General features: G+C 48.8%; 2 protein-coding genes across 2 annotated transcripts in view; both read left to right on the top strand.

The window, feature by feature from the left end:
- Nucleotides 1-1,472: 1,472 nt before the first annotated feature.
- On the top strand, nucleotides 1,473-4,859 carry LOC119323605 (tubby-like F-box protein 5). Its single transcript, XM_037597298.1, has 4 exons — nucleotides 1,473-2,559; nucleotides 2,636-2,723; nucleotides 3,682-3,814; nucleotides 3,895-4,859. The coding sequence occupies exons 1-4, from the start codon at nucleotides 2,173-2,175 to the stop codon at nucleotides 4,565-4,567; spliced, it is 1,281 nt and encodes a 426-aa protein (XP_037453195.1). The 5' UTR covers nucleotides 1,473-2,172; the 3' UTR covers nucleotides 4,568-4,859.
- Nucleotides 4,860-5,627: 768 nt separating this feature from the next.
- The window catches only part of LOC119323607 (universal stress protein A-like protein), a 6,607-nt gene continuing 2,496 nt past the window's right edge, over nucleotides 5,628-9,738 (top strand). Inside the window, exons 1-4 of the mRNA XM_037597300.1 lie at nucleotides 5,628-6,362; nucleotides 7,424-7,503; nucleotides 7,730-7,848; nucleotides 8,628-8,704. Of these exons, the coding sequence (XP_037453197.1) occupies nucleotides 6,122-6,362; nucleotides 7,424-7,503; nucleotides 7,730-7,848; nucleotides 8,628-8,704 (517 nt within the window). The 5' untranslated portion in view covers nucleotides 5,628-6,121. The remainder of the gene's footprint in view (nucleotides 6,363-7,423; nucleotides 7,504-7,729; nucleotides 7,849-8,627; nucleotides 8,705-9,738) is intronic.

Consider the following 9,738-nt stretch of genomic DNA (forward strand, 5'->3'; position numbering starts at 1 on the left):
TGAGGAAACAACGAAAGTTGACAACAAACTAACGACAACCGTCGGAGACGACGAGGAGTGTGATGGACCCAATTTCTTCACAAGCGTTAGTGGATAGACCAAAATATGCAAGTTTGGGTGACAAAGATCGACTATGCAACTTTGAGAGTGGCACAGGTTGACTTTTCCCTTTATTTTTTTAGCCAATGTTGTTTAACTAATGTGCAAGCAAAAACCTTAACCAAAATTACCGCAGTGCATAGCGATTTAAGGGTATGTTTTGGATTATGGCCGAAGTGTACTCACCACTTTTTTTACAACAACCAAAAAAGAAATATTCGTTGTTCGAATGCTTGGCAAGCTTTTCGCACACCAATACTCCTTTAGCAATTCTAGTTTATTTTTTAGCCAATGTTGTGCAACTCATGTGCAAACAAAAATCTCAATTTAAATTGCGGCTAGCCAAAATTTTGGTAGAGTAACCTTGTGCATAAAACCAAACATACTCTACAACCCCAGCGTGGGCACACACAAATGTATAGCATCTCCTTCTGCTCTTTGATCGGTACAAATCAACACTAGTGTCATACTACAACCCTCTCCGAGCGTGTACGAAATAAAGACGTGTATATTTCTTCTCCCTTTCCACGAAAGAACTCCACCATGAGCAAAAGAAGTAGTGATGTACCCAAACTACCCCCATAATTTGTTCACGACATTACAAAATCGGAGCACAATAACTGCATGCAAAAAAAAATCGGTGTGTAACAATTGAGCGAAATCAATGCAATCTTTCCGTTATGCTCACTGACCAATCAGAAAACAAGCGGATCTTTGCTATTTAATTGCGTGCCGACATGTGACCGAGAAGAGTAGTTTCGATGAAGGCAAGTTGCCCACTCCGCTGGAGTTTAGGAGATTTTAATTTCATATTAGGAGAAAAAATGGCAGGTTTGAACTCTTTACACGCCCCTTGGTCTTGCTGAGTATTTCACGCTCTTCTGTCAAACACGGAGGGAGTACATACACAGATGTCAGAGTGATGATACTTCGATATTTTCGCGGGTTGAAGCTATGAACCCCTGAAAAAAAACCTTGGCACTCTCTTCACCTATATAGAGCGACATTGGAGTAGATCATTTTCACAATTTGATAGAGTTGAGCTCTGATCCCCTAAACCCCATGACACCTTTTCATTCCAGAAGTTCATTGTATCCCAGAGGGAAAGTCTTCCCAACACAAAGTGCCTTTCAGAGGCTTTTCACCATGTAACTTGCCCTGCAACCACCTCACCTCACCGGAGCAGCAGTCCAACCTCACCTCAAGACCAGAGCGCGAGTCCCACAGCGGCGCACACTCCATGTTGATGCATAGGATTCCCGTTGGGCAGCTGTGAGTTTTGGGGAGCCGCGAGTAGAGTACCAGTACCTGCACACCTTGAAAGGTGAAAACTCAAAGAGAGGAAAAAAGAGCACCCCACAAAGGCTGTCCCCACCCTCTTAAAAAACCCCGTCTCCGTTCATTTCTTTATTTCCCCGCGGCCCCTTTTATTATCCTCTCCCTAATACAAACCCACGCCCAAACACACAGGACTCACAGGAGCTGCAGCGGAGAGATAGAGAGAGAAGAGGGAGAGGGAGCGGAGGGAGAGAGGGGAGAAGCTCTGTGGAGAAATCCAGAGCTTAGAAGAGGAAGGCGAGCGAGGGGAGCTCTTGGGGGGAAGGAAGGAGGAGCTGGGGATCCAACGGAGGCGGAAATGAGGGAAACGGAGGGTCCCCGATCCGTTCTTGAGCCGATTCTTTTGATTTTCTGAGCCGCGAAAGCGGGGAAGCTTTGGATCTCGAGGCCACCCGAGCGTGAATCCTCGGTTTCTCCGGTGCCTCGTTGCTGCATTGCGTCCTCCCCAGATCCGGACCGCCGGGCGAGGAAGCGCCGGATCCTCGCCCTCGCCGTCTTCACCAATTCGCCAGAAAATTCCAGTTTCTTTGTGTTTCTCCGGGGCCGCGTGCTTCAGATCTTTCTCAGAAAAATGTCCATTTGTTTAGTTGGGGTAGATGCGGGAGTGGCGGCGACTACTTTATGAGCTGTCTCCTGCCATTTTTGGAGTAGATTCGCCCGCAATGGCGGATCTTGCCATGGAGCAGTAAGGGGGCCTCTTTCCGCGAGAGCGACAGCAACTGCCCATAAGTTGCAATGTCTTTGAAGAGCATCGTGCGGGAGCTCAAGGAGATGAGGGACGGCATCGGGAGCATGTCCAGGCGCGGCGGCGTCTCCGACGGGCGCGCCGGCCACGGCCGCGGGGGGTCGCGGCATTCTTGGCCCAGCCTGTGGCCGGAGCCACAGCCGCAGCCGCAGCGGCAGGGCCAGGAGCCGCAGCAGCAGGGGCAGTGGGCGAACCTGCCGCCGGAGCTGCTGATCGACGTGATACAGAGGGTGGAGGCCAGCGAGGTGGCCTGGCCGGCGCGGCGCCATGTCGTTGCCTGCGCCGCCGTCTGCCGGTCGTGGCGCGAGGTCACCAAGGATGTGGTGAAGACTCTCGAGGAGTGCAGCAGGATCACCTTCCCCATCTCTCTAAAGCAGGTATCTCCCGTCTCCCCATGATCTGTTTGCTCATCATGGTGTGAGTTTGGATGCTTGACTTGGTGATTTGTCGCAGCCGGGGCCTCGTGATTCTCCGGTGCAGTGTTTTGTGAGGAGGGACAGGGCGACGTCCACCTATCTCCTCTACTTGGGGCTCAGCCCATGTAAGTCAATCTTGTCTGGTTGCTTGAACACATGGTTTGGAATTCCTTCTTTGTTCTGTTACCATAGCATCAAGATGTAGTATAATGTATTGCTTCAGTCATACTTTTCCTTGTGAGTTAGTTTGACTGACCTATGCAAGGCGAGTTGGTGCACAAATTTATTCTATTTAGTGGAATCTGTATCCGCTAATGCCTAATGGGATGGCATCGAAGATAAATAGTTCAGTTTGTATCATAAAATGTTCCCTCTACATGAGAGCATTCATATTCCTGTGCACTCATGGGCTGTTTGTGTATCATGCCTCTCTGTTTGAGTTTGTACTACATTCCTTTAAGAAGAAGAATCGGAAAAATAAACAACAAACAATCTAAGGGCTTCCCCACTACTGCAAGACCTTTATTGATTGCTAGTCCTGAATTCCAAATTGAGAAGGGAGCTAACTGTAACTGGTTAACATTATTTCGAACACTGTAATCAGTTAAGTGAGGGTATACCATAGTAAAACTCCTTCCTTGCTGCATCAAATTGGACCTGGGCTACTCATTCTTAGCAAGTGTAGCAGGAGCAGAAGCTGAACTCAACCGTTGATGCGGTGCAATAACTTTTACCAGAATAAGCTAGGCATCGTGTGCAGTCCACAGCAAACCTTTTTTAGGTCCTGGGCTACTCATTCTTAGTAAGTGCAGCAGGAGCAGAAGCTGAACTCAACTGTTGATATGGTGCATTAATTTTTACCATAATAAGCTAGATATCGTGTGCAGTCCACAGCAAACCTTTTTTAAGGTCAGTCCACATCAAGCTTGGTAGGCAGTGGAGCAGGGTGCATCCAGAAAGATAACCTGCACCACGTCCTATTTAAGATTAGTTCATTTACAGAGATTTAGACAGACACACAAATCTACCAAAGTTCAAATATGCCCAACAATGTCACTGACTAGTGTTGTGTACGCAATGCAGCTCTGCATGGGGAAAATGACAAGCTTTTGCTTGCGGCCCGCAAGATCAGACGTGCAGCCAGAACTTCTTTTGTGATATCGCTCATCTCTGATGATTTTTCTCATTCGAGCAGCACCTATGTTGGCAAACTGAAGTAAGCTTATTATTTTGTTGGCTACGTAATATGATTACTTTACTTTGCCATTTTAATCACACTATATTCTCCTGAATCAGACCAAACTTCCTTGGCACAAAGTTCACAATATTTGATAGCCAACCTCCTTGTGATGCTGCGGTGTTGCCTAACAACAAGCCAAGCAAAAGGCACTCGAAGCAAGTATCACCAAGACTGCCACTAGGTAATTACAATGTTGCTACCGTCTCATATGAGCTCACTGTCCTGCGCAATCGAGGACCAAGGAGAATGCAGTGCACCATGCACTCAATACCAGCCGCGTGCATTCAGGAAGGCGGCAAGGCCCCGACCCCTACTGGCATGGTCCACTCACTTGACGAACAAGTGTCCACCTTATCAACTAGCAAAGGAAAGGAACCAAACATGGAATTCTCGTCAACAAGCCTCAGCGCTGATTTATCCGGACCGATCTCCACCAGCGAAGCGCCTCTGCTTCTGAAGAATAAAGCTCCTCGCTGGCACGAGCAGCTGCAGTGCTGGTGCCTCAACTTCCGAGGGCGTGTCACCGTAGCATCGGTCAAGAACTTCCAGCTCGTCGCCTCGGTCGACCCTTCCCTCGGCGTGCCCGCGGCAGAGCAGGAGAAGGTGATCCTCCAGTTCGGGAAGATCGGGAAAGACATATTCACAATGGATTATAGATACCCACTGTCGGCGTTCCAGGCCTTTGCGATCTGCCTGACTAGCTTCGACACGAAACCGGCCTGCGAATAGGCGTTAACCGGGCCAGCGGAGACGTGTTGCCTGCCCCCTTGGATGCTGTAAATTCTGATATCTTTTGCTTCGACTCTCGGGACGAATGCCCCTGGGGAGATGGTAGGTGGTAGATTGATGGTAGCTTTGCCGGATCAAGATGGGGCAATGATATCCCCGTATCTTGGCAGACCCCCCAGGATGATTTGGGCCAACTGTTGTACGCGACTGGTATGTATTATTGTTGTTGTTGTTGGAATGTTTAGCAGTGACATATCACTGCCTTTATGGACACTGTTCATCTCGCCTGCTCTCCTCTGAAATTCTTGAGTGTTTTTTCTCCTGCTAGCTACTACTGCAATTGATGGCTGTCAGCATTTTCTTGCCACGTTTTCTAGGATCTGTGTCGAACCTGGGAGTTTTTTTTTTTTGATATACAACAATCAAATGCTGCCTACAAGTGTAAACTGATTACAGATTTTAAAAGGATGTAAACTTTGATAAATACATTTTCGGTCAGAGGAAGTACTGCCCATCCAATCATTTTTTTCTGTGCCATGTGTCCCATGCTAGCTTGATTGTAGTTCCCACATATTCCTTTTTTTTAGGGGAAGTTCCAAGATATTCTGAATAGTGGTTTATCTTGCATATCTGCTTCCCTGGACCTTTGCTGCATATCTTGATAATCTCCGCTGTCTGAGGGGCAGAGAAGAATGTTTTTCTTTTTAAGGCACATAGAGGAGTGAGAAAGTGATAATAATAATAACCCTCGAACCAGATTGCTTCTTGGGTAATCTTGGGTTCCCACGCCCGCGGAGAAGCACCGCACCAGGCTTGGGCACGAAGCATTTCCAACTCCGTCATTGTCCATGTCATATACCGCCTTCGTCCTCGCTTGCGTTGCGTGGGGTGGCGTGGTGATCCCCGCCGAATCTTCTTCGCCTTCTAGAAGGTGCGAGCGTCTTCTGAAAAAAGAAAAGAAAAAGGTGTGAGCGTGGTGACTGAGATTGAAACCCGCCGCGTAAGGATGGGCCCTGGCCGCCTATTTCTTTCTTCCTCCCTCTTCCCCACTTCACGTGGCCCTTTGACCGTATCTGGCCGTAGCACCACTCCACCTACAACATGGAGGAGGACTAGCCAGCGACCATGGTAAATGGATCCATGATGAAATCCAGATTTACTCCTTGACCTCTGAATTTACATGGAATCCATGACGAGAAACACATGGCGAAGATGCACGAAATAAACTAGGACTCCTCCTCTTCTCTTTGCTTGAAGTATTCAATTCAGATTCTGACGAGGAGGTCTAGTCGGCGAGGCAACCGCGCCAAGCCGCCAGCACGAAACACCGGCAGTAGCAGGCAGAGCTAACGCCATCATCACCGGCCAACATAAATATACGAGTACTACCACCACGGCGAACGTTTTGCTGCCACTACCCAGCTACTAGCAGTACGCACGCACGTAGTGCGGCGGCAAAAGCAATCTGAAACAGGGGTTGGTGGAGGCGAGCGAGCGAGCGGGCGGCGTTTGGTTTCGTCGTCGGCGGTACTGGTACCGACCACCGAGCAGGCGATGGAGACGGTGGAGGAGGACGTGGAGGAGTACAGTTGGAGGGAGGTGGTGCTGCCGCGCCTCATCCCGGTCGTCCCCCACGCCGCGCCGGAGCTCGAGCGCGAGACCGGGGAGCGCCGCCGCGGCAGGGACCTGCTCGTCGCCATCGACTTCGGCCCCAACTCCAGGCACGCCTTCCGCTGGGCGCTCGCCCACCTCGCGCGCATCGCCGACACCCTCCACCTCGTCCACGCCGTCTCCAGTTGAGTCCCTTCACCGTCTCATCTCCGGATCGCGCGCTTCTCTAGGGTTTTACTTTTTTTTTATTACTTTCGAGGCGATCCTGCTTCCCTAATCAATCATCGTGGTAAATTTGATAACCCAGAATTGTTAGATTATTGCGCGCAGTCAGGTCGCTGTCGATCGGTACATACTGTATTTTGTTTCTACTTCCATTTGGCGGCTTGTTAGTTTCGCGTGTGTTCAGCGCCCCGGCTCTACCATGCTATGCACTCTAATTTTGGCTTGGTACTAAGCAGTAATAATAGAACAAAACACAGTATAGTGTAATTTTTAGGGCAGTCCAGCCACCCAACTCTCGCACGTTAAAATGAAGCTAATCAAAGCTGGCTGCGTGCCAACATTTTTGTTTTGCTTGGAAATTGCAATAATAATCGTCTCTTTATAGTAGTGATGAGGCACCATCCTTTGATTATCATTTTGTGCCCCACGACCTCATCAACTTGAGTATTCCCAAGAAAGAAAGAAGGGCCAATTGGCCCATATATCATGCCCTCACGACCCCACCTAGAGGAACTGCAATCAGGAAAGTTGTTGGCTAGTATACTGGTTATCATGGATTCATGTTGCTAGGATGATTGTGTTCAAAAAAATGTTGCTAGAATGACGAGAAAGCCAGGATAGTATAATACGGTTGGTTTCAGTCTTAAATAATCTAGGGGCATTCGGTTATATTCTGAATTACCGTGAGATCATGCAAGCATCTGAAATTCTGAACATGCAGGATACCGGCTCATGTTTCTTCAGTTCCTGTTAGAAGCCGGCTGTGTTTCAGTTTATCTCTACTTTTCGGTTTGGCCGTACTTTGTCTAATTCGCTTTACTTCTGAACTGCTCCTTAGTAAGCCGATGTATGAACTATGGTTTCATTATGATAATGGAGCCGGGGAGAGCCTCCCTGTTTGTCTAAAAAGGGTACCGGCTCACGTTTTGTAATCAATTTCCACTGAATCTATACACCGGCTCCCCTTCAAATTTTGTGGTTAACTGAAAATGGGGGCTGATTGTGATTCAATTTGTGCAGGTGTGCATAATGATCTGGTATACAACAAAAGTCAGGAACTAATGGATGAGTTGGCCGTCGAGGCATTCAAGGAGTCACTGGTATGCTCTGTTACCCCTGTGTCTGTGTATAGTTTCGTTGTGCAACGGATTCATTTGCGTTTTGGGATCCAAGCTTAAAATGCGATGCTATGAGCACCTTTTTAGTGAAAGCTATGCAGACTATTTCTCGTGTAGTGTTCATATTTGTGAAATCCTGTGTCCTGTTTCGCTTTCATAGTTTCCCTAAGGAATTGATATATGTGCATTTGATTGGGATACTTACAAGGTCCACACCAAGGCACGGATTGTTGAAGGGGATGCTGGAAAGGTTATTTGCCGAGAAGCAGAGCGACTGAAGCCAGCAGCCGTCATTATTGGCACACGTGGTCGAAGCCTTATTCAGAGGTATCTGTCTCTAAACCACAGTTAAGTTCCGACTGCGGCAAACCTTGATAACCTGAGGAGCTGATGAGTTAGCTATGTAGTTCATTACCTTGGCCAACATTATAATAACCTGAAGAGCTGATGAGTTAGCTATGTAGTTCATTAACTTGTAGTCTCTAAACCACAGTTCAGTTCCGACTGCGGCAAACCTTGATAACCTGAGGAGCTAATGAGTTAGCTATGTAGTTCATTACCTTGGCCAACATTATAATATCTGGTAATTCGGAGGCATAATTCTAGTATTATCCCATCACGATAAGGTTTGCATATGCAAGTCCATCAAAGGTGTATTGCGAAAGCCCTTTTGTTGTTCTTGTTCAGTTTACATATGAACATATCTTCGTTTTAATATTGGCATAGTTACACAGTTCAAGTGCACGTCATACTTGATTTGTGAGCATATAAATTTTCTCACTGATTCACCATCTAAAAACAAGTCTACTAGTTTGTTGTGAAACGAAAACTGCTAAGCCCATGATCTAATTCAATGTTTCAAGAATCAGGCTTGATTGTGGCTAGGTATGCTTCAGTTAGTGCATGAAAAGAACATCAACTTTAGTGCTCTTTAAGAGAATATATGTGATAGCTCGAGTATTTGTTCTGAAACCACAAAGGGCACTAAAATATGTTCAATGTTGTTTTCTTATTTCTACCATTTGATGTATCTTCATATTTTATTGAGGCCCATGAGCTGAAGATATATTATCAAGTACACCTTTAACTTTGCCCTTTTATTGTAGTGTGTTGCAGGGAAGTGTCAGTGAGTATTGCTTCCACAACTGTAAAGCAGCACCAGTTATCATTGTCCCAGGCAAAGGTTAGTTCGAGTTCTTACTTCATGATAGTCCACAACTTGCATGAAATAAAGACTGTAAGATAGAAGTGCTAGTGCGAAATCTAGCATGTGCGTCTGTGTTTGCCCATATTGGTATGCATTGCTGGATGCAAGTGGATAATTTCTAGCTGTTATGACCGTCATATTAGGGGCTTAGCCTAGTGGGTTGTGGCCCAAGTTAACTTATCGTTATTAGGGGCTTAGCCCGATTATCTTACCGTTTGCTTAGGAGTCAAGTAAACCTCTCTATATAAGGAGAGGAGATGTATCAATCTAATCAAGTAAGAAGCAATCATATTTGCTCGGCTTCCTTAGGGAGCCGGGAGACCTAGCCCTAGCCGCATCCTTCCCTGCGCCATCTCCCTCTCAGCCGCCGCCTCCTCGCGCACGACGGCGCCCAGCCGCCGGCGTCCGCGTGTTCGTCCACGACCAGCTCCCTCCTTCCCCTACAACCTCCGGCCTAGACCCGGTAGAACCCTAGTTTCTACCAGCTTGGTATCAGCTAGCTTGGTTTCGACCATGTCATCACCACCACCAAGCCCGTCGCTGCCCCTCGCCACCACCGCCGCCGCGCCATCGCTGATCCTCTCCATGGCACCGCTGGTCTTTCCCTCGGCGCCGATGGGTTCCACCACCGGCGCATCGACCGGCCAGTCGCCGCCCCCCTCCACGGGTCCGCCGCCATAACCCTCCACCACGCTGCTCGTCTACTCCTCGGAGGCCATGACCGGTGTCCTCAACGATCTGGTCGTCGCGGTCCAAGGAATCCGGCTGTTCCTGGCTGGTCCGTACGTGCCGCCAACGCCTCCGCCGCCGGCCGTCTCCTCCGGACCACCGGCCCTACCCTGGTACTCGGTCCCCGCGGCGATCGCCGGGGGCCATCCGTCGCTCCAGCCGCCGGCCGCCCCAGCGCTGTCCTGGCCGCAGTGGCCCGCGCCGGCTCTCGCGGCGCCACCCGCGCCTCCCCCGCCCGCCCCAGCGCTGTCCTGGCCGTAGTGGCCCGCGCCGGCTCTCGC

The sequence above is a fragment of the Triticum dicoccoides genome, chromosome 6B (assembly GCF_002162155.2).
Source record: "Triticum dicoccoides isolate Atlit2015 ecotype Zavitan chromosome 6B, WEW_v2.0, whole genome shotgun sequence".
NCBI lineage: Eukaryota > Viridiplantae > Streptophyta > Magnoliopsida > Poales > Poaceae > Triticum > Triticum dicoccoides.

Excerpts from the sequence above, each read along its gene's own strand:
- LOC119323605 (XM_037597298.1), top strand. The coding sequence starts at position 2,173 with ATGTCTTTGAAGAGCATCGTGCGGGAGCTCAAGGAGATGAGGGACGGC. Across the intron at positions 2,560-2,635 it reads TCCCCATCTCTCTAAAGCAG|CCGGGGCCTCGTGATTCTCC; the intron begins GTATCTCCCGTC and ends GATTTGTCGCAG. Across the intron at positions 2,724-3,681 it reads CTACTTGGGGCTCAGCCCAT|CTCTGCATGGGGAAAATGAC; the intron begins GTAAGTCAATCT and ends TACGCAATGCAG.